Raw genomic sequence first — 24,970 nt, 5'->3', positions numbered from 1 at the left:
TCAAGATGAATTCACCCATGAAGGTTGAAGCAGTGTGCCTGAGTCATGATGCTGATTTATGTATGCCTTAGCAAACTTTTACTTCATTTTTTTTTGTCTCATATAGGGGGAGTGGCCTCGGGCACCAGTGCCTCTGTGGCATAAAATAAAAATCATATCTTCTTGAGAAACAGGAACCTTAGAGAAATTAGTTCACTCTCTAAGCACTTGCACATCAAATTGACTATTTCCAATATGGTAGCACAATCCATCTGAAGACATTTAAAAGTGTTTATCATTCGGGCCTCTGCTTTTTAATCTCCTGTTTATTTCCTTTGACCACTGTTGTATTGCCTTTACTTTTATTAAAGCAAGGTCATGTTGCAAATGCTTCCCCTACTTTTTGTATTGCTTCTAAACTTTTTAAAATTTTATTAATTAAAAAAATTATATTTTATTGATTATGTTATTAAAGGTGTCCTGATTTTCCCTCTTTGCCCTCCTCCACCCAGCACGCCCCACTCCCTCATGCTATCCCCCCACCATTGTTCATGTCCATGGGTCATGAGTTTAATAAGTTTTTTGGCTACTCAATTTCCTATACTGTACTTTACATCCCTGTGGCTGTTCTGTAACTACCTATTTGTACTTAATTCCTTTGCCTCTTCACCCACTCTCCCCCACATGCCCCTCCTATCTGGCAACCATCAGAATGCTCTCTGTATCCATGATTCTGTCTCTGTTCTTCCTGTTTGCTTAGTTTGTTTTTTAGATTCAATTGTTGATAGATTTCTTTTGCCATTTTATTCATAGTTTTGATCTTATTTTTCTTAAATAAGCCCCATTAATATTTCATATAATGATAGTTTGGTGATGATGAAGTTCTTTAGTTTTTTCTTGTCTGGGAAGCTCTTTATCTGCCTTTCTGTTCTAAATGATAGCTTAACTGAGTTTAACAATCTTGTCCATAGGTCCCTGTTTTTATGACTTTGACTATTTCTTGCCAATCCCTTCTTGTCTGCAAAGCTTCTTTTGAGAAATCAGCTGACAGTCTTATGGGAACTCCCCTAGTAGGTAACTAACTGCTTTTCTCTTGCTGCTTTCAAGATTCTCTCTTTATTTTTAACCTTTGGCATTTTAATTATGATGTGTCTTGGAGTGGGCCTCTTTGCCTCCATCTTGTTTGGGACTCTGTGTGCTTCCCAAACTTGTATGTCTGTTTCTTTCCCCAGACTAGGGAAGGATTTTTTACTATTTTTTTCAAATAGATTTCCAATTCCTTCCTCTTTCTCTTTTTCTGGACCCTTATGAAGTGAATGTTGTACCTCTTGATGTTGCCCCAGAGGCTGCTTATGCTTTCCCCATACTTTACCTTTTTTAGATTTCTTTTCTTATTCTGATTGGTTGTTTTTTTGCTTCTTTATGTTCCACATCATTGATTTGATTCTTGACTTCATCCACTCTACTGTTATTTCCCTGTAAATTGTTCTTTATTTCAATTAGTGTACCCTTTGTTTCTGACTGGGTCTTTTTAATGCTGCTGAGGTCCTCACTGACTTCCTTGAGCATCCTTATGACCAGTGTTTTGAACTTTGCATCTGATAGACTGCTTATCTCCATTTCATTTAGCTCTTTTTCTGGAGTTTTGATCTATTCTTTCATTTGGGCCATGTTTCTTTGTCTCCTCATTTTGGCAGCCTCCCTGTGTTTGTTTCTATATACACTAGAGCTGCTTTCATTTTGTGTCTTGGTAGTGTGGCCTAATGTAGTGGGTGTCTTGTTGGGTCCAGTGGCACAACCTCCCCTATCAAGGTACACCCTTATTGTGGGCTGAGTACACCCTCCTCTTGTAGTTGAGCCTTGGTTGCTATTGGCAGATCAGTGGGAGGGATTTACCCAGGCCAATTAGCTGCAAGCATTGGCTGTGATCACTGACCACTAACCTCTGCCCTCTGTGGAGAATCAGCTGTGCAGGGGCAGAGTGGTGGTGCTCTGAAGTGGTCTGTAGCTGGGTATGCTGGCCCTGGGGTTTCCCAGGTAATACAGGCCAAAGTCAGCCCCCACCTGTGTTTTGCCTGGGTCACCTGCCTGAGCTGTAAAGTAATCTGAGATGACTGCTACTTGTGTTGGACTTGGAGATTCCCAGGTGAAGCCAAGCTGTGAATTTAGGCTGGCTGCTGCTAGTGCTGGGCTTGGGGCTCACTGAGGCTAGCTATGGCTTGTTTGATAAGATTTAGGAAGTTGTGCAGCATGAGCCAAGACCAGGCATTCATATGGAAAAGCACTTGGGTGGGCTTCTAAGTAGGGTGGGGCGGAGTCTCTGGGGATGTCTAGGGTGGGTCAAACAGGGTTACCCAGGTTGATGGAGTCTCTGATATGGCACCAGCTTGCCAGCTCTGTGGGGGGAATGTTTAGAAAAGGGGCAATGGCCTCTAGTGACCTTGATGCCAGACACTTCAGTTCCTCCCTGTATGAACTGGTGCCTTTCTAGCTGTTATGCTGGTGCTGAAGCTTGGAGGGAATGAGTCTGAGTAGGTGAGTCCCTGTGTGGGTTCTTGAAGAGGAACTGCTTGGAGTTCCAGGAGTTTCTTCCAGCAACTCAATCCCTGCTGGTTTTTGCAGCCAGCAGTTGTGAGGACTTAACCTTCTTGACACTGGAACCCTGGGCTGGCTGTTTGGTGTAGGGCTAGGATTCCTCTCTCCCAAGATATCCTTCCTGAATTTTTATCCACCACACGTGGGTGAGAGACCAGCCTGTCCTGTGTCTGTGCTCCTCCTACCAGTCTGGATGGATGTGGTTTCTTTAATTCTGTAGTTGTCAGACTTCCATTCAACATGACTTCCGATGGTTCTGAGTGGTGGTAGTTCTATATTTTAGTTGTAATTTTGATGTGGTTGTGCAAAGAGGTGAGCCATGTCTGCCTACGCCCCCATCTTGACCGGAAGTCCTAAACTTTTTTCTTTTATATAGAAGCCTTTGATATTTATGTAGTCAATCTGTTTTTCCCCCACTGGGGTTCTGCTTCTGCTTGGATTGCTATAAAAGCAGCTGTACTTTTCTTGAGATCAAATTACTTGTATGTTTTCCTTTTGTTCTTTTTATGGTTTAATTTATTATAGTTACCGCTTGAATCCATCTGGGATTTAGTTTTGGATTTGGTTTTTCCTGTAGGAGTCTGACTTTATTTTTTTCTCCAGGAGCTAATTGTCACCTTATTTATCGAAAAATCCAGTGTGCTGTACTTAATTATTTTTCCCATTTTTGTAACTTTTTATTTTCACATAATTTAACACTTGTTAAATTGTAAATTGTAAGAGTATTCAATGCCAACAGGAATCCCCATTCTGGGGTGTGGTGATGAGGGAAACTTTATTCAGTGCAAACAGCTCAGTTGTGAGACAGCACAGCTGTGAGAACAGCACAGCTGTGGAACAGCTCAGTAGTCTTACAGCTCAATTACGGAGCCACACAGCTGCCATGCAGCACTGCAGCCCAGCCCCTCTCTGGCTAGACCGCTCTGCTCTGCCCTGCTTGCCCCACTCCGCCTGCTCTTCTTTGCTCCGGTTCAGCAGGATATCTTTCGTGTTGCATCTCCAGTGCTTCAGTTCAGCCAGGTAAAGGCAGTCTTCTGTGGAAAGGGAAAATGTGGTCTCTGAGCCAGAGAGGAGCTGGCTTATATACAGGGTCTGGCACAAATAATGCCCCGAATAAATGTGTGTAATATTTAATAATTATTTAATTAATAGAGGAAAACAAATGTGTATACTATTACAAATGTGTATATTTATTTATGACATGTTAGGTGAAATGTTCAAATTGTTGTCCATTTTGTGCGAGACAGTCACGTGCCCTACCAACCACACTCAGTGATGTTACTTCTGCCAGGCCCTGTAGATAAAAGGCCCTGTCCGTGGCCCCTGATTGGTTTGTTCTCATGCAGATGGGGACTTAAAATCCTCAGTTTGGTCCATAAGGCAGTGTCCTAATTGGTCAGAATGGAGCCACTCTGCTTGGTTGGTGAAGATGCCCATAGGGTATATAGCTGTGCAGCTCCAATTGGACAGTGAAAGTCTCAGTCCTGCAGGTTGAAATATAATTCCAGGAGCTCCTGTATAAAGGCTGTTGCAGTTATGGGGCACACAGTGCAGGCAGGCAGTCCAGTGCCGGTTTCTCTCGGAAGTGCGCTCGATGTGAGAGGCCCTTGTTCAGGATCAGCAGCTGGGCTCTGGTTTTAACTTGGAGACTAGTGAGCCACCAGGAGCCTTTCTCAGTAGGTGTCTTCTTTCTTGGGGTTCACAATGGATAAGCTTTATACCCTTTTTCTCATCAGCGTTGTACCAATGAATCTTAGCGTTCATTGCTGAATGTTTCCTGAAACAGTTATTAATTTGATTGTCACTAAATGGCAGTTTTAAAAAATCTCCATCATTCTGTCATTCCAGTATATTTATTCGAGAAAATTGTACTCCAAATGAATAATTTTTCCTTCTGCCTCATTACATAGTTAATCATTTATTTAAATATGAATACATGGTTTTAACATGTATTGGGTGAAAATTTTTTGGTATTGGTATTTGTTGGGAGATAATTTTTTGGTATTATTTATTTATTTAGATAGCCATAGTGTCCCAGATTTATCCAGTGGGAGCTGGAGCCCTTCAGACTGGATTCTCTGTATTTTTTTTTTTAAACATACCCTACTTTTCTTTGAGTACATCTTCTTTCCGCAAAAGAAGATTTTCCACCCTGGCTGGCATAGCTCAGTGGATTGAACACGGGATGTGAGCCAAAGCGTCGCAGGTTCAATTCCCAGTCAGGGCACATGCCTGGGTTGCAGGCCACGGCCCCCAGCAACCGCACATTAATGTTTCTCTCTCTCTCTTTCTCCCTCCCTTCCCTCTCTAAAAATAAATAATAAATTTTAAAAAGAAGATTTTCCAGGCTCATTTTTACTTTACTTGTCCAGTCCTGAAATCAGCTGATAATTAAATTATTCAAGGAGCCACCTTAGGTCATGAGTCCAGACTGATACCTCCCGTTCCAGTGGAACATCCTGGGTGTTATTCTAGTCTTTCCTCGTTTCTGTATCTATAAGACATTATTTTAGTGGTGTGAAAGCCAGTTAGATCTTCTCTCCGTATCACTAAAACTCGGAATCAGCAGTGAGGCTGTTTTACTTTCTTATCGTTCATGTGTTTGCTGGAGCACAGTGTGCTGCACTTTAAAAGTGACTGCAGCGAGATAATATTTTTCTTAACTACAAAAATAATACATGCTTATTGTAAATTGAAGACAAAGTTAGTCTTTTAAGTAAATAAGTAGTAAATATATGTGAGTAGCAGAGTACAGGTCAGACAGACTTGGATTCGTATCTGGCCACCTCAGTTTAGCTTGCTGTGTGTATGGCCTTGAACAAGCTTTACCTGCCTCAGTGACTCACACTTCTTTATCCGTCGGTGAAATAACAATACCTACCCCCCCATGGTTGATGGAGGATTAAATGAGATAACATATGTACAGTGTGTTGTCTCGAGTACAATATAAATATAAACATAGCTATAACAAGTGGAAGGTTCCTCTTACCCTCCACATTTTCCAAAGGTGTATGGTATAGTCTGTAGACCTCCTGTATGAAATAGATATATTGTTGTTTGTCTTATTTAGTTGTAATTACATTGATTCAGATGTTATCAATTAGGGGGTTGTCATTCGTTCTTTGTTAGACCAATGCTTTTATGTTAGAGTTGTGTGCTCTGCTTAAAATCACCTGAGAGCTTTGTCAAAATACAGGCACCTGGGTCCCACACTTAGGAATTCTGAATCGGTTAATGTTGGGTGGGTCTGCCTGGGTTTACCATTTGAAAAATTTTAGTCGAGTTGTGCATCTGAATTGTAACCCTAGTTGAAAACTGACTGATGAGAAGGTATGATTTGAATTTGTGGGATGTTATCAAACTGATGGAAAGGGAAAACAGAAGATGAGTCCTCATAGGATCTATCCTGGGAGGTGAGACGTCCAGGTTCAGGTTTATTGCTGAAGAAACATGACCTAGGTTAATCAGTAGTCTTGGTTTACTTGTTACTACCTGTACACAGCTGAGCAGTAGAAAGAATGCTTAAAACTTACTGATGAGTTCCTTTTGTGTATTTTACAGTGATTTGCTTGCCAGTGACATTTGGGGAACGTCTTTGTACTTATAAATGTGCTCTTGAGCCCAAAGAATACTGGTTTTTCCCTTTCTAAACGCCTTGTAATAATTAGGGTGGCTCAACTCTGTGGTTCTGTGATTGTATCGCAGCCTTCACTCTCAGCTCAGTATGTCAGTGTGCAGTCCGCTTTCTCCCTGGTTCCTGGGTTTAATTGCTGAAGGTTTTGTACAGACATACCTTGTTTTATTGAGCTTTGATTTATTGTATTTCACAGATGTTGTGGGATTTTTTGTTATTTATTATTCATTCATTCATTCATTCATTTATTACAAATTAAAGCAGGACCCTCCACCAGCAAAAAAGATTACAACTTGCTTTATTCTGGAGGTCTGGAATCAAACCGGCAGTATCTCTGAAGTATGGCTGTATTTCCCTTATTTTAAAACTAGGTTAAATTTATTCAGTGAAGAGTGGTTATTGTATTTTGAAAAACACATGGCTTTGGTCTCTTATAATTGTGAATTGCCTAAATGCAGTTCTTACAAGTTATTCTTTATCTGCCGTTTTAGCTTCCTTTGAAAGTATAGTCTGTTATTTTGAATAGAAGAGAGAAATCGGAGTCTTAAGGATAGTATAGTATTGGGAATTTTGTTTTAGTGCTTCCAGGTTTTTGAACTAGGTACTACGTTGCCAAAACAGGCTGTTTGTCATGCTTATGCTTAGTAAGGAATCAGGAAATGATGTTCTTTTGGGATGTCTGCATTTAAAAACAAAACCAAACGTCTGAAATACTGCTTTCAGCAACCTTGCTGAAATGATTTTCTGTACAGAACTGTCTTTACCCAACTTGAAGGGCTTGTGGGCAGTGGAGTAACAGTTACAGTGCACATACAGTTCTGTAGAACCTGCACCTGGGTTGTAATGGAATTGTGCCTGTTTGATGGGCCAATTTTGGCTTCAATGAAAAAGAGAAGATAGTATCACACATGCACAGATGCACAGGTAGGTCCTAGGGACACAGGCAGAGATACGTACCTCTGAGTATTTTGTTGTTTAGCAGATGTCAACGTAAGAAACATTCAAAACTGTAGGGAATTTTTATGAGTTCATTTGGGCCAAACTGATGACAATTGCTGGGAAGCAAAATCTTAACTGATTGAGAAAATGCCGTTAAGGAGGGTTGTATGAAATCCACTGGCAGTAGATTTAAGGAGGCGGGAGAAAGCAAAGCAGAGAAATTTCTGGGATTGGATGACAGCAAAATGGAGAAACATGTACTTCTTTCACACTGATGGGTACAGGATAGTTAATAAACATTGACAGCACTTAGAGATGGTCTCTGGGGAACAAGATAATGATGACGGTTCTGTGGTCTTGTGCTCTGGCGCAGCGGTTGTGCCCTGAGGGGTCTGGGAAAGAAGATTACTCTTATATTTCAAAAGCATGTTCCTACTACATTTCAGAGGTATGTTATCTTAGATGCAACAGGACAATAGACGGGCTCACTTACAGTGAAGACTGACCTCTGTCAAGGAAGCTACGGTCCTGGGACATGACTGCTTTTAGTTAGGAGCTTTCGTGTTCAGACCATCCCATGTGGGTACTTCCGGTCTCTGAGTTTGTAAGGCCGCCATGCAGGCCTCCCCTGAGCTCGTCAGGTTTAGTATAGAGCCCTTTTTTTTGTCCACATAGATAAATATTTTAATTATGATTATAGTGGCAGCTTTAGGTTTTAGAGTAGTATTACCATGTGCTTTAATTTTAACTAATCGTTGTCCGTGGCTGCAGTGGGGCAGCAGTAACATGGATAATCTGAAGTAATCTTGGTGTGATGTGCGTGTGTGCTGTGTTCCTGGAGTTAGTATCACAGGCTACCACAATGATTAAGACACTGGAAGTGTGGGCCTCAGAGATAGAGGGGCTTTGATTTGAATCTAACTTTTACCCAATGTGGATGACTTTGGGCACATCACCTAAGCTCTGTGTTTTGGTTTCTTCATGTACAAAATGGGAATAGTAGCAGTGCCTACTTCACAGGATTGTTGTGAAGATTTAACCAGCGATGTTAAGGTGTATGATAGGTTTAACCTGACACACAGTAAAAATTCAATAACTTTAGTTATTATAATTGTTTAAAATATTAAAGTCAGCCCTGGCTGGTGTAGCTCAGTGGATTGAGCACCAGACTGCAAAGCAAAGCGTTGCTGGTTCGATTCCCAGTCAGGGCACATGCCTGGGTTGTGGACCAGGTCCCCAGTAGGGGGTGCACAAGAGGCAACTACACACTGATGTTTCTCTCCCTCTTTTTCTCCTTCCCTTCTTCTCTCTCTAAAAATAAATAAGATCTTAAAACATAAAATAAAATAAAATATTAAAGTCAGTCAGTTTCATTTTGGAACATCTGGAAAGTGTCTAGCTTCTCTCTTTTTCTCCCCATTTTCCCTTCTAGTCTTTCAGATGTAATGTGTAACAGCAACTCCCTTATTTCTTCCCTCTGCTCTTTTTCTCTTCCATAGAATGCTTTACTTCAGGTCAGTTTAGTTTTGCTTTTGTGTAAAGAAAATTATACAACTTTTTGGAAAGGCATTAACCCCTAAGTTAACAGAAAACTATCTCAAGTCCATGAGAGGAAGTTTCAGTATCAGAGTGAAAAGTCAGTAGAATGGCTGTTATGTCAAAAAACTCTTGAAAGCAAGGCCCTGACCACAGGTAATGCTCCCATGATACAGAGTTTGCCTTTGTGATAAGGAATATGAGAAGATTCTGCAGAGTAGAGGAGATGATAGAGGACCTTGGTGCATTGAGAAGATGAAGGGGGAATGTGGTATACGCAGAATTCTGAACTGCAGCTCTTCTCCAGCTGACTTCTCAGCATACTGCGTGGACTTTTGAGTTATTTACCATTTTAGCTTTCCAGGAACACAGTGTGTTTTCAGCCTTTAAGTGAGTGGGTAGCAGATCAAGAATTCTGCTTTCCATTTATGAGGAAACATTACTTTTGACTAGGAAAAGAGTAAAGAGTAGTGCATCAGCCATGATCTGAATGATGAATCTCTAACTGTGGATAAACATTTTGAAAATGTTTTTCCTCTCTGCTGGGAGAAGACACTACTGTAAGTGAAATGGGGAGAGTTGGCATTTGTGCTGCCTGTCACTACCGGAACCGATAAACAGAGACCAGGGTTCTAGCTCTACGGGCACTTCATTCACATGGCCAGCGATCTGAGAGGACAGTGGATTATATATCATCTATATCTAAAAGACCATCTTTTCATTTCAAGCTGACCTTTTTTATAAGGAGAAAAAGAGTGTAAGTAAGGGGTCTGGAATCCAGGAAAAGGGTAGGTAAGGAGTTTGGAATTCAGAGAAAAGGTTAATCAGATAAAAAGCAGCAGTTCGGTTTCCCTAGCATTCTTTTGTTGGCTGACCACAGATTCTTTTTTTTTTTTTTTTTTTTAAGACTTTAGTTATTTATTTTTAGAGAGGGAAGGGAGGGAGAAAGTGAGTGAGAGAGAGAGAGAGAGAGAGAGAGAGAAACATCAATGTGCGGTTGCTGGGGGCCGTGGCCTGCAACCCAGGAATGTGCCCTGACTGGGAATCGAACCTGTGATGCTTTGGTTCACAGCCTGCGCTCAATCCACTGAGCTACGCCAGCCAGGGCTTGACTACAGATTTCTTTATCTGTGTCCTGGGCAGCTGCCACCTTGATTGCTTGCAGGCCTCCTGGGGCACAACAGTTGGATTGCTTGTGGTCTACAGGGTAGGTCATTCCTTCAGGTCCTGAAACAGTAGCTTTTTACTATTGCTACTTTACCTTTGTTGCCATTGGAGCACTAAGGTGTGGATGTTTGTATTGCTCATCATTGGAAGAGATAGCTCAGGAGGGAGGTCCAGGTTAGAGAGGTAAATTTGAGTTTCCATTTAGGGCAGCTAATTGGAGCTGATTGGCAAGCTCTAGTAGTGAAGACAGAGAAAGAGAGGAAGGCGAAGGACAAGCCCATGAGAAACAACTGTATTTAAGGAGTGGTGAAAGGAACCGGAGACAGAGCTGTTGGGATGGACAACCAAGAGAATGGGTGAGAAAAAAAATATAAGATACAAATTAACTTAATATGGGGTGTGGGGGTGGAGTGAATGACAAAACACTGGTAGGAGAAATGAAGGAAGGTATGCATGAATGGGGAGAACTTTCATGCTTCTGGATAAGATTAACTACATTAAAAAAGCATTTTCCTATTTAGCACTCCTCTCTTAGAGGCAGTGTAATTTAATTCTCTTTATATGTTATTGAATTTTGTTCATTAATTTGTTAGGTATTTTTATGCCTATATTTATGAGAGATAGTTGCATATAGTTGGGTGTTTTGTTTTTATCTGGTACTGCCTTAGTATGGTTTTTGTATCACAGTAATGCTAGGTTTATAAAGTGAACTTGGAAGTGTTCCTTCTCTGGAAGAGATTGTGTAGGACAGGTGTTTATTCTTGAAACGTTTAGTAGAGTTCTCCATTGAAAACATCTGGGACTGGAGATTTCTGGGAATTTTAAAATTATGAGATCAATTCATTGAATAGTTACAGGCCAAATTATATAATTTATATTGTGGGAATTATGATAGTTTACATTTTTTAAGGAATTGGTCCATTTCATTTAAGCTGTTAAATTTGGGTGAGGTTATTCATAGTGTTCCCATATTATCTTTTTAATGCCTGTATTGGGGAAGAACAAACTTTCCTCTACCCTCAAGTTTCCTTTGGCTGGTCTAATAATCAAATAGACTTGAAGGAGATTAACAAGAGAAAATAATCAAATTTAATACATACATTTGTATGGCAAACCTGCATGCACCAGAGAGCCAGAGGCCCTACGTGCAGGAGAGGTTCAAAGATAGAAAGGGAAAGTAGTTACAGAAGACATCCTGAGCTGGGGATGAGGTAATGCGCCTTGGGGGCTTCAAAGGATAATCTCGGGGTGGTGAGAAGAGCGTGTTTAGTAAATAGAAGTTCCGGGCCCTGCCCTATAGGTAGATCAAAAGAGGTCATCTCTGATAATCTCTATTATGGGCAAGGCTCTTAATTAAAATTCTTATAGGTGGTTAAGGGAGGGGCAGAAGTTACTCTTGAGCCTGAAGCTAAAATTGCCCTTAGCTCAGAACAACCAGCATGCCACAGAGGCATATCTTGGGGTGACTGGTTCTGAGCCCGCGCATCTGCAGGGGCTGTAGCAATAGTCCTTGTTTCATTCCTGGTGTTGGTAATTTGTGTCTTTTCCCTTTTCTTTTTCTGTGTCAGTCTTGCAGGTTTGTCAGAACTCTTTCTCTCTTTCTTTATTTTGTATTGTATTTTTTTTCCATTACCATTTATCCTCTTCCACCTCCACCCACCTCCTCTCCCCGGCAATCATCACACTGCTGTCCACGTCCATGAGTCCTTTTTCTTTTGTGCTGGACCCCTGCATCCCCTGCGCCCAGAGCTGTCAGCCTGTTCTCTGTCTCTGAGTCTGTCTCTATTTTGCATATTAATTGAGCTTGTTCATCAGATTCTACGTATGAGACCATACGGTATTTGTCTTTCTCTGACTGGCTTATTTCACTTAGCATAATGTTCCCCAGGTCCATCCATGCTGTTGCAAAGGGTAAAATTATCTTTGTTACAGATGAGTAGAATTCCATTGTGTAAACATACCATAGTTGTTTTACCCACTTATCTACTGATGGACACTTGGGGTGCTTCTAAGTCTTGGCTATTGTGAATAACATTGCAGTGAATTTAGGGGTGCTTATATTCTTTTGAGTTAGTGGTTCAGGTTCCATCAGATAAATTCCCAAAAGGAGAATCTCTGGGTCATAAGGCAGTTTCGTTTTTAATTTTTTGGGTAACTCCATACTGCTTTCCACAATTTCTTTAACTGAATTTTCTCGTTTTTTTTTTTTTTAATTTCATTGTTTTCTGCTCTTTATTGTTTCTTTGCTTCTGCTTTATTCTTTTTTACATTCTTAAATAGGAGCTAGCCTATAACTCAGTAATCCTATAGCAGGGTTATTGTAGTAGAACTAAGGTAGAATTTCTACTACGATAACCCTAGAGTAGCAGGGTTGTTGATTTGAGACTTTGTTTTTATTTTTTATTGTAAGTGTTTCATATGTTGATTTTCCTGTCAGCACTGCTTAGCTGTGGCCCACACATTTTTGTACTATGTCCTATTCAGTCCCCAAATAACCCTGGATGTAGGTAGGGGTTTTCTTTCTTTTCTTTTCTTTTCTTTCTTTCTTTCTTTCTTTCTTTCTTTCTTTCTTTCTTTCTTTCTTTCTTTCTTTCTTTTTATTTTATTTTTAGAGAGGGAAGGGAGAGAGAAAGAGAGAGAGAAACATCAATGTGCGGTTGCTGGGGGTCATGGCCTGCAACCCAGGCATGTGCCCTGACTGGGAATCGAACCTGCGATGCTTTGGTTCGTAGCCCGTGCCCAATCCACTGAGCTATACCAGCCAGGGCAGGGATTTTCAATATCATTAATAGGAAGAAATGATGCAACATTCTTAAATTCTCAAGGTTGTGTCCTGAGCCAGAAAGTCTAGCTGTATGTCCAGTGGCCTTCAAACCTCTTCTTAGATGTGGAATTCTTTTTATTTTACAATGTTTACTTTTTTTTTTTTTTAAAGATTTTATTTATTTATTTTTAGAGAGGGAAGGGAGGGAGATAGAGAGAGACAGAGAGAAACATCAATGTGCGGTTGCTGGGGGTTATGGCCTGCAACCCAGGCATGTACCCTGGCTGGGAATCGAACCTGGGACACTTTGGTTCCCAGCCCGCGCTCAATCCACTAAGCTATGCCAGCCAGGGCAACAATGTTTACTTTTCTTGAACCAAGACTATATAGACTCCAAGTCTCAAACTTGATTGAGAACGCAAATGCAAACGGAGACTTTCAACAATCGTTATGTGTTGGGCAGTTACCTGGGACCCAGAACTCTGTGGTATTCTGTAGAGGGCTTTCAAAAGTGGTGATGAAAATAGTATTTTCCTGTAAGGAGTTTTTAATCTAACTGGAGAGAAATAAATTCTTTAAATGAAACTAATGAACAACGAAGTTCTGCATTCCCTGATACTGGGAGTTTAGAGAGTTGAAAAATCCAGTGTAGCTGGAGCAGGCTTTATGAAAGAGGTGGGGCTTTAAATGGCCTCTTAGAGTAAGTGGGTGAGTGGAAAGGAGGAGGAACGTCATTCCACGTGTCGGTCAGTGAGGCTGCTGTGGAGCGCGATGGGGAAGACTGGAGGAGGCCCCGCTTGAGCTAGCTCCTTTCATGCATGGGGTAGTGCTTGAAAAGTGTCACGATTTCAATGTGCACGGCCCAGTTCACACGGAGCGGACGGGTGGAGCAAACCTGGAGGATCTTGAAAGTAAGGCAGAAGACTGATGTAATCAGGGGACTAATGCAGTAAAGAGCAGTTTTAAAAATAGAAAAATTGGCAGAATGTGTGAACTGGTAGTACATAAAAAAGGGAAATACAGATGATCAATGAACAAAAATTGTTTGACCTCCAGTAATAAAGAAGGTAAATGAAAACGTAGAATGACATTTTATCAATAAACTGTCAAGTTAAAAAATGGCATCCAGCCCTTGCTGTTGGCTCAGTTGGTTCAGCACTGTCCAGTGCACCAAAAGGCTGCAGTTTGTTCCCTGGTCAGGCACATGCCTAGGTTGTGGGTTCGGGCCCGATCTGGGCACTTGCAGGAGGCAACTGATTGATGTCTCTCTCTCACATTGGTGTTCCCTCCCCCCCCCCCCCCACATCCCCCTCCGTCTCTGTGTAAAAATCAGTGAACATATATATCCTCGGGTGAGGATTTTTAAAATATGACATTCAGTTGGATTAAGTTAATTAATGCTTAACCTTAGCAGTAGACTGAGAAATCTTGGTGACTTAACATAAAAGTTTATTTCTCTCTCACTTCACAATTTGATGTGGGGTGGTGGCTGTCCTCTCCCGGTGACTCAGGGGTATGAGTGGTTTCTCTCTTGCCACTTCAAGTTTTAGAATTTTTTGCTTTTAGTCTCTCCAGTGGTGGGAAGAAGAGTCCATACTTGTTTTTAGCTGCCTTGTACTAGAAGTGACACGTGACTTGTGCTCACATTTCTTTTGGTGAGAACTAGTCTTATGACTCCAACCAAACTACACGGCGGAGTGAATGAGAAATACAGGGGAGCAAATGGATTCGTGGGGAGTAAGAACCGTTTCTGTCACGCCGTGACTGGCGCACTGTTGGGCAATGGACGCTCTCTGGATTGTTGGTGGGAGGATGAATGGTCATCTTTCTAGTAGACAGTAATTTTAAAGATGGTAAGATATTCTTGCTCTGACCCAGCATTTCACGTTAAAAAATTCTAAGGAAATAAGCAGGGGTATCTGCAAAGATCGCTGCAAGAATAGTTGTCACAGCATTGACTACAATGAAAAATTGGAAAAAACTTAAATGTCTAACAAAAGGGGATTGGTTAGGTAAATTATGGTCTTTTGTGGGATGATGCACAACTATTAGTGATCATGTAGTAGACTGTCTAATGATGTGGGATGTTAGACTGTTCTTAATGCAAGTGAAAAAATCAGATTACAAAAAAGGACAGCAGATACATAGTCACGCATAGACAAAAGACTGGAGGAGATCTCTGGTTTTGGCAAAACAGCAGACTAGATAAATACATATAAAAATCCCCTGCTACAACATGCACATTGTGCTCTCAAGGAGCTCATTAAAATAAAAAAAAGTAAGGTGGGGTCAGGGGAGCCTGGGGGTTGCAACGCTGAAGAGCAGTCTGATGAAGAGCATTCTGATGCTACAGCTTCAGAGGGTGTTTGCCAGTCTCAAGTGACTTGCGATTTAGTTTTCCCGGAGGCAAGAACAAAAAAGCCTTGGGCCTGTGAGTGTTAGCGCTGAGACGCCAGAGAAGAGGGTGGCCTTTCAAAGGGCTAAACCTTCACTGAAGGAGTAGTCGGGCTAGAAAAACATTTGGCCGTGAGCATGCACAGATGGTTTTCTTCTCGTGGATTCGGGACTGGTTGTTGAAAGGAATAACCATTGAGAACTCATCACTGTGAGTTTCCCTTCATAGGGGTTTTGTTCAAATTTACAAATTATACAGTACCGGTAGGGCTGGGACATACAAAGTGGTCTAAGGTGGGTGACGGCGCAGAAGTGACCGGAAAACACAAACTGTTCCAGAGGGACAGCTCCCCAACCCAGACCACATAGGTTTCTCAGAAATAGAAGCGCTGCCCAAAGTGAACTTAATGCAGAATTAGCAACCATGCGAGGAAACACTCTACCATTCCTTCTAAGTAAGAATCAGCTGGTTAAACAACCTAAACATGTGAAGAGAAGGGATAAAAAACATGAGAATAGGTGCCATCATAAAAATAGGGCAGTTAAAAAAAAGAGCTAGTAGAGCCTCTGCAAATACAAAACAGTCACTGACATTAAAACTCAGTGGGCAGGGTAAACAGCAGCTTAGACACAGAAGAAGAATTAATGAAGTAGATCAGGTGTTTCAAACTGTGGCTTGTGGGGTGAATTTGGATTGTGGCTTGTTTTTTATAGCCTGCATGGTAAGAATGGTTTTTACATTTTTAAAGGGTTGTTAAGAAAAAACAGACAAAAGAAAATATTCTACATGTACTATATGTAATCCCTAAAACCTGAAATATTTATTTTCTGTTTACTGAAAAATCTCCTGACCTCTAAACTGGATAGATCTGAGGGAGTTTCCAGAAGATAGCACAAAAGACAAAGAGAAAATGTAAAACACAGGTTTAAAGGCATGGAGAACGGAAAGGGGAGATGGGACTGATATCTGGTCGTCTCCTAGGAGTTCAAGAAGAAGAGAATGAGGGACGTAGATATTTGAAGAGACAGTGGCTGAGAATTTTCTAGATTAGTAGAAAACATGAATCAGAAAGCACTCAAGAATCAAAGTACAATGAGAGCTGAGTGTCTCTGCTTCTCCCCCAAATTCCACATGTAGACACGTGCAGAACTCCGAAGATGAGAAGATCTTAATGAAGAGCAAGAATGAAAGTTAGGTTATCGACAAGGCACAATACTTAGACTGACATCTCATTTCTCAGCAGCAGTGATGGAATCCAGAGGATTCTGCAGTGTCGGTCTAAGAAAAGAATTGTTAACTTAGAATTGTATATTCTGGTAGATCATTATTGAAGATTTACTGATAAAATAGAGAGGATAGCACCAACAGACTCTCACTGAAGGAACTAGGTCAGGGAAAATGCAACAACCAGAGGGAAGGAATGAAATACAAAAGAAGTGGAATTCTGAGCAAGGAAATTGGTAAATATATGGGTGAATCTAAACAAGCATGAATTCTGTTAATAATGGCTAATATTCAGCATAAAAGCAAGGTGGAGTTAAAATATCAGTCCACAATGACATAAAAGCCAGGAGATAGGTCATATTACTATTATATATAAATATATATTTATATAATTACACATATGTATTAACCTGCACTGTATTAGATGCTGTGTAGAGTATGTTTTATTTACTGTTTCTAATTTTTATAGCAATCCTGAACACGAGTGTTATCTTTTTACTGATGAAAACATGGCATCTCAGAATGGTTAATCGACTATCTAATAGCTTACAGATCTGGGATTTGGTCCAGGTCTGGTTAGTTCTGGGGTCTGTACTCTTTCCCATGTATCATATTGTTTCTAGTTTATGAGACTGCAAGAGTGTAGTAGTAGCTAAGGTAGCTGAAGCCATTTATGTGATTGGGTTCATTACTGGATGATGCTGAAAGCCTCAGGAGCACTTTCTATATGAGGTAGGAGGAAGACTGGGTACCAGCAAAGCACAACAGGAGAGTAAGTCAAGGAAATAGGTTAAACACCAGGAAGTAGAGTTTCGTGGGAAATCAAGGGAAAAGCAGAGAGCTTGTAGAACGAAGATGTGACCCGCGATATAACTCATTCATGTACCAGATGTTTACGGAGCACTCACAGTGTGGCAGGCCCTGCAGCGGTGATCCACCCAGACAGTTTCTTGCCCTCAAGGATTAGGTTTTGGTGGGGAAGGTAGGTAATAAATAAATAAATGAAAAGATACTACTCTAAAGAAAATCAATAGATTGATGCTAGAAAGTGTCTTTTAGTGCACGCAGACCCAGGGAAAAGCCATGAGAGCGAAAGTCTACCTCTGTAAATGGAGGGCAGCGAGGGAGTGAAAGAGGCTGGCTACTCCAGTCTGGTAATTCATTGAGGTCATTGAGAGAAAGTTACAGACCAGGCGTGTCTTGGGCAGCTGCAAGATGCAATGGATCCCTGTGCTGCTTGGCAGGTGCCAAAGAATTATATAGGTGAAGGGGGGAAGTGTCACAGGTACTAGTACATGATGCTGCAGGGTACAGAAATTACTTCACTTGCTTGACCAGGTCAGGACAACAACCTATTCCAGGAAGCAGCAAGGGAAGCAAGGAGGCAAGGGAAGCAAGGAGGCAAGGGAAGGGTGCTGATTTGTGTCAGAGTGAACATCAGTTACCATCAGACAGCCTCTCAGGGGGTTTGTGGAAACCGGCCTCTGTGCTGGACCAGGTCCAGCTTGCGAGACAGACGGTGAACCCGCCATGCAGCAGTATCCCTCCGTAGCGTCGGCGAGGAAGAAAGGCTACTTTAAATGGGAATATCAAGAAAGCTAAGGTCAGAAGGATGAGAGTAACCAGAGAAAAGTCTAGGGAAGAGCATCTGAGACTGGAAGAACGGTAAGTATAAAGGTTCTGAGGCAGTTAAGAGCTGGTATTGTTGAGAAATTGAAAGGAGGCCCATGTAGCTAGAGTTGAGGGAGCAAGTGGAACAGTGATCGCAAATGAGATTAGCGGGGTGGGCGGCGAGGGGCTGGTTATGAAGAGCCCGGGAGTACAATGGGTGCCTTTGAAAGAATTAAGGAGGGGAGAGTTGTGGTCTAATTCATGTTTTGAGAGGATGATTCTGGTTTCTGTGTGTGGAATGCAATGCAGGGGCAGGCTGACAAGTTAGGCATTCAGTGCTGCGGCAGATGACTGAGAGTAAGGTGTTACGTTGCTTTTGAAGTAAAAATCTAGCCATCGCTCCTTATCAGTGTTCCAGTGACATTTATTCCTACATCCTGTTACCTTCACCTGTCATTTTCTGGAGAATGACAGAAGAGATACTGAGGGTTTTCTTTTTCTTTCTTTTTTTCTTAAAAATTTATTTATTTATTTATTTATTTTTAATAAGCATTCCATTTTATTTTTTAAAACTCTTTTTTTTAAGGTTTTATTTATTTATTTAGAGAGGGGAAGGGAGGGAGAAACAGAAACACCAGTGTGTGGTTGCCTCTCGTGTGGCCCCCACTGGGGACCTGGCCTGCAACCCAGGCATGTGCCCTGACTGGGAATCGAACCTGCCACCCTTTGGTTCACAGCCCAAGCTCAATCTACTGAGCTACGCCAGCCAGGGCTCTTCTTTTTCTTTTGTGCTCGAACTAATTTAATTAGCTGTTTAGAAAAGAGAGTTCATACTATTGGATGTTAATGACACTTTCATCTTGTTTTGGTAAAATCTTGTTTGGGAATCTGGTGGGGATAAATTCTTTCAATCACTATTGAAATACTGGTTTCCATTAGAATATTTGTTTCTACTTCTAGCTGTTTATATATAAGTTGGTGGCACTAGCAGTATGAGATTAAGTATAGCCTGTTTCCAAATGACTTTTTAAAAACATTTTGTTTAGACCCTGTGTAATATACCTTTGAGCCGTCAACAGGAGAAACTCAGACATCTCCACAGCAGAGAGCGCAGTATGGAGTGCACCCTCACGGACCCCCACCGGCCAGTGCCCCAGCAGGCCCCAGCTGGCTGGCTTCCTCTGCACCTCCAGCACTTCCCACCCCTGCCCTGTGGATTTCAAAGCCCATTCCCGCTAAATCATTTCCTCTGTAAATGTCTCGGTGTATACTTCTCTATTTTAGTGTTTTGACTTACTCCCTCTTAGAGCACATAAATAGATAACCACATATGTGGATGGTTTGCCTTTGAGAGTGCCAGTTTATGCCCGTTGTCCCAGTGTGTTTATTAATCATGCGCCTTCTCACTTAAGTGTCTGTCTGTCTTTGGACATTAATATTGTCACCTTAGATACATAAGGGAAGCCTTTTCATAGTGGACACAAAATAAATTCTTTAATAGAACCTTGGTTATTAAGTATTTTTCTAATAGCATGCCACTTTTTTATTTTCTGTCAGGACAGCAAGACCTGGAGTTTACTATGTCAAGAAATTACATGCTAAAATGTAACGCAACATGAGCCAGAGAAAGGAAGGATCCTGAAACTTGTGGTAAGGAGGGGGTGACTCGGTTGAACTGCTTGATTATACCTTTCCTGTTTTCTTCCAGTCCACTCTGTCTTTGTTATGATTTGATCATAAATGCAGAGAATATTCTTTTAGAGAAAGAGAGATTTTAACACCTGCATTAAAAGGACAGTGCTTTTTGGTTAATATTTCCACATTATTAACCAATTTGGTTAATACTAAACCAATATTAAACGTGGAACCAATGTGGAAATATTAACCTACAGTCTTTGGGATATTTGGTCAGCTATTAGTTATCCAAGTTTAGATCACCCAAATTTAGCTTTTTCCATGACTTATATTGTTTGCTGTCTTTATCTCTTGCTCAACTTACTCAAGCCTTCTAGTAATATTGTCATCAACTTCTAATTTTTATTTGAAGGGAGAGAAAACTATCAAACCTTTCATAGCTGTACATCCTCAACACAGGTAGAAGCCGGAGCCAGTGAGTGCCGGTGAAGTACCACTTACTTTATGCTGCCGTCTGGTGGTGCCCTGCTCTTGCCTGTGTCTCATCTCTCAGGCTAAAGGAAGTGCGTGAGATCAAGGAGGACATTATATTTTAGAATGTCCCACGGTTATATGTGTTTTATACATGTTAAGGGTATGAAATTGGAAGTATTCTTTGGCACAGAATATGGTGAATTCAGTTCTAGATATGTTGAGTTGGAGGTGAAAGTACATGCAAAAGCTTCTGTAGCCTGTGATAGTGAAGTTCGGTAAGAGAACAGGCCTGGGAACGTTGTTCCCATGTTTATTACCCAGAAGTACCCTCACATCCTCTGTCCTTTATTTTCATAGCAACACAATGTATTGTTGTTATCTCCATTTTGGGAGTTCAGGAAACTGAGGCCTAAGGTCTGATAGCAAATCTGCCCCTGAAGGATAAGAAATAGTGCCCTTCATTTCTAAGTATAATGTTCTTTCTAAAAGACAAAGTTACTATTTATATTCTAAGAAGGAGCACATGATGTCTACTAACAGATGATACATGAGAAGCAAACTGGGAAATACATTTTGTCTCTGGATTACTGCATCTACTACTGGGTAAAGCTCTAAGGAGTTCTCAACTCTTTTCATCTCTGAATATAACAAATGGAGCTTCATGAAGAGGGTTTTTTTTTTTTTTTTTTAAGTAGTTCAGTAGGAGACTTTCATGTTAAGAATGAATGTAGCTACCAAGGCTGGATAAGAAGGTGTTTCTTTTCAACTAAAGATGCTGCCGCCCTGGCTGGCGTAGCTCAGTGGATTGAGCATGGGCTGGGAACCAAAGTGTCCCACGTTCGATTCCCAGCCAGGGTACATTCCTGGGTTGCAGGCCATAACCCCCAGCAACTGCACATTGATGTTTCTCTCTCTCTCTCTCTCTCTCCCCCCCCCCCCCCCTCCCCCTCTAAAAATAAATACATAAATAAATAAATCTTAAAAAAAAAAGATGCTGCCTGAGTCTAGAATAATGCACTGTTGCGGGCATCTCGGCCCACTGTTGAATGTGGTTGACCGTGATTTTATCGGGTTCTAATACTGGTGTACGTCCAGTTAAACAGGAAGAAGGGTGTGTGAGAGTGTGTGTATGTGTGAGTGTGTGTATGTGTGTGTAAAAACTGAAGCTGGTTTTGGACTTATCCATTTCTTATTAACCACATGTAAAAATATCCATATTAAGCAAAACCTACAGTGGACTTAAAATGTTCTGTGAGACACATGCTAATATTCCATCTTACGAGATTTAAGCATTTTCTAGAAATGCACTGGGGGAGGGCAGAGTTGTTGAACATAATCTCTTCAAGACTGACATGCTTCTCTCTCTTTTGCAGGCCTGATTGTGGGCGATGACATCGACAACAGGCTGGTGTTTATTTCCGTCCTAACTAGCTACTTTATAACTGTGAATAGTGACTATGCATAGTTGTTGGTCAGCAAAACCAAGGAACAAGAGCTATGGCCGTTGAAAAAGTCTGTCCGATTCCAGGATGTGTTTCCTGGGGTTCTGCATCAGGGACTTCCTCCTTTTCATCTCATCAGCTATGTGGTACCTTTTACCATTTGACAAAGATTAAGGACATGTTCTTTGATCAACAACCAGAACTTAACATCTGCTGGAATAGGGTCAGAGACCATTTCAATTACAGCTGAGAAAAATGAAATTTCCATTTTATTTGGTGCCTTGTACAGGGAGCACACTCACTCTTATGGAAATGTGTGAGTAAAAAGAGATTGAGTTTTGTCTAATACAAACTCACGGTTATGGCGAGTGACCCAACGTGATCAGAGGGGGCAGGAGCCACAGAGGAACTCATGACAGGTTATACCATGTTGCGGAATGGGGGAGTGGGGAATGGAGGTCAAACCTGGATGTTACGGTGGTCCAATCGTATCCGACTCACGTGGCTCAGTTTTACACTCTTCATCATTCTGGTTTTCTTCCCTCTCATTGCTCACTATTATCTCACCACTCTGGATGAGGCTGATGAGGCCGGCAAACGGATTTTTGGCCCACGGGCTGGTAACGAGCTATGCGAGGTAAAGCACGTGCTGGATCTCTGCCGAATTCGTGAGTCTGTAAGTGAAGAGCTCTTGCAGCTGGAAGCCAAGAGGCAAGAGCTGAACAGTGAAATTGCCAAGCTGAACTTGAAGATCGAAGCCTGTAAGAAGAGTATTGAGAATGCCAAACAGGACCTCCTTCAGCTTAAGAATGTCATTAGCCAGACTGAGCATTCTTACAAGGAGCTAATGGCCCAAAATCAGCCCAAACTTTCTCTGCCCATCCGATTGCTCCCAGAGAAGGATGACGCTGGCCTTCCTCCCCCAAAGGTCTTACGAGGTTGCCGGCTGCACAATTGTTTTGATTATTCTCGCTGCCCTCTCACCTCTGGATTTCCAGTCTATGTTTATGACAGTGACCAGTTTGCCTTTGGCAGCTACCTGGATCCCTTGGTCAAGCAGGCTTTTCAGGCCACAGTACGGGCCAACGTCTATGTTACGGAAAATGCGGACATTGCCTGCCTCTACGTGGTGTTGGTGGGAGAGATGCAGGAGCCAGTAGTTCTGCGGCCTGCTGAACTGGAGAAGCAGCTTTATTCTCTACCACACTGGCGGACAGATGGACACAACCATGTCGTCATCAGCCTGTCGCGGAAGTCAGACACACAGAACTTACTGTATAATGTCAGTACAGGCCGTGCCATGGTGGCCCAGTCCACGTTCTACGCTGCCCAGTACAGACCTGGCTTTGACTTGGTAGTATCGCCACTAGTCCATGCCATGTCGGAGCCCAACTTCATGGAAATCCCACCACAGGTGCCAGTTAAGCGCAAATATCTCTTCACCTTCCAGGGTGAGAAGATTGAATCACTGAGATCCAGCCTTCAGGAGGCCCGCTCCTTTGAAGAAGAAATGGAGGGTGACCCCCCGGCTGACTATGATGATCGTATCATTGCCACCCTAAAGGCTGTGCAGGACAGCAAGCTGGATCAGGTCCTGGTAGAATTTACCTGCAAAAACCAGCCTAAACCCAGTCTGCCTACTGAGTGGGCACTGTGTGGGGAGCGGGAAGACCGCTTGGAGTTACTGAAGCTTTCCACCTTTGCCCTCATTATCACTCCCGGGGATCCTCACTTGGTGATATCATCCGGGTGTGCAACACGGCTCTTCGAAGCCCTGGAGGTCGGTGCTGTCCCAGTTGTGCTGGGGGAGCAAGTACAGCTTCCTTACCAGGACATGCTGCAGTGGAATGAGGCAGCCCTGGTGGTGCCCAAGCCACGTGTTACCGAGGTCCACTTCCTGTTACGAAGTCTCTCGGACAGTGACCTGCTGGCTATGAGGCGGCAAGGCCGCTTTCTCTGGGAGACTTACTTCTCGACTGCTGACAGTATTTTCAGTACCGTGCTGGCTATGATTAGGACTCGCATACAGATCCCAGCCGCTCCCATCCGGGAAGAGGCGGCAGCTGAGATCCCCCACCGGTCAGGCAAGGCGGCTGGGACTGACCCCAACATGGCTGACAATGGGGACCTGGACCTGGGGCCGGTGGAGACTGAGCCTCCGTACGCCTCACCCAAATACCTCCGCAACTTTACTTTGACTGTCACTGACTTTTACCGCAGCTGGAACTCTGCCCCAGGGCCTTTCCATCTTTTCCCCCACACACCCTTTGACCCGGTGTTACCCTCTGAGGCCAAATTCTTGGGCTCAGGGACTGGCTTTCGGCCGATTGGTGGCGGAGCTGGGGGTTCCGGCAAGGAGTTTCAGGCGGCACTTGGAGGCAACGTTCCACGGGAGCAGTTCACAGTGGTGATGTTGACTTACGAGCGGGAGGAAGTGCTGATGAACTCTTTAGAGAGATTGAATGGCCTCCCTTACCTGAACAAGGTAGTGGTGGTGTGGAATTCTCCCAAGCTACCGTCAGAAGACCTTCTGTGGCCTGACATTGGCGTCCCCATCATGGTAACAAAAATGAGCAGCTTGTTTTATTGCATGAGATGGTGTTTCACTCTTACTCCCTTGTCTATATGTATATAGGTATATATACACTTTTTTAACCTATCCAGTTTCTTTCCCAGTGAAATTTGTTTGCTTCCTTTTCAGTCCTTTCAGGCCTTGCCCATTCCATCTCTGCTACTCCCTAAATCTTCTAAGACTCTCCAGAACGGAAATTGATACTGGCTTCTTCTGTGTGATAACAAAGGTGATGATGAGATTGATGACGAAAGGCCAGCATTTAAGAAGCACTTGTGATCTGGGCACTGTAATTTAGCATTTCTAGAACTTATATCATTACTTGTGATTTCTTTATATGTATTCAAACCGAGGGATAGCGAGGTTAATTATTTTGCTCAAAGTCATGATCAGTAGCTGGGGGATGGAGGTAACTGATGGAGGAGCTGAGCTTTAGCATGTCTGATTCCAGAAGCTGCAGTTTTAATCACATACCAGAGGAGTTAGGAAGAGAACCTGTGTCATTCACCAGGATATTATGGGAGTCTTTTGGAAGACCAGAGGTGGGGTTTTTATGTTGCGGGGTTGGAGATCCTGAACCTTTACTGTAGTTTCTTTTAGGTTCTTTCTCAGCCTTTATTTGTCATGATGAGGATGCTGTGTTTTATAGGAAAAATAGAGCTGAATATGCAGGATAGGGCTTCAGTTCTGAGTACTTTGTTTATACACCTTCCGATGTAAATTCGACAGTCTACAAGTTTGCCCATTTCTGTTAAATGTGAGGTCTTAGAGCAAGTCTTAAGAAAACTGCTAATTATTTACCCTACAATACAGGTACTTTCCAGAAGAAGATAGCAAGGAAGGGCAGGAATTCTGGTGGGTCATATGTTGCTAGAAGCTTGCTTAAGAAAATTAGTGTAGTTTTTAGGAAGAATTTGTCTGGAAGGGAAACATTTGGGCTTGATCAGTTTTTTTAAAATTTATTTCATTGAGGAATTTATTCATGTGAAATATTAGGTTGGCC

The 24,970-nt window shown here is 42.2% G+C and overlaps 1 protein-coding gene across 6 annotated transcripts in view; it reads left to right on the top strand.

The window, feature by feature from the left end:
* The window catches only part of EXTL3 (exostosin like glycosyltransferase 3), a 106,962-nt gene that overhangs the window by 47,466 nt on the left and 34,526 nt on the right, over positions 1-24,970 (top strand). For 3 of the 6 annotated variants that reach the window (XM_028519123.2, XM_028519120.2, XM_028519121.2), the window contains exons 2-3: positions 19,402-19,494; positions 21,327-23,955. In XM_028519123.2, the coding sequence (XP_028374924.1) occupies positions 21,808-23,955 (2,148 nt within the window). In that variant the 5' untranslated portion in view covers positions 19,402-19,494; positions 21,327-21,807. Of the gene's footprint in view, positions 1-19,249; positions 19,495-21,326; positions 23,956-24,970 lie in introns of those variants that run through there. The other 3 variants (XM_036032029.1, XM_036032028.1, XM_036032030.1) reach the window with 3 other exon arrangements.

Source organism: Phyllostomus discolor, chromosome 8 (assembly GCF_004126475.2).
Source record: "Phyllostomus discolor isolate MPI-MPIP mPhyDis1 chromosome 8, mPhyDis1.pri.v3, whole genome shotgun sequence".
NCBI classification, from domain to species: Eukaryota; Metazoa; Chordata; class Mammalia; order Chiroptera; family Phyllostomidae; genus Phyllostomus; species Phyllostomus discolor.
This window is presented reverse-complemented; position numbering and strand designations above follow the sequence as displayed.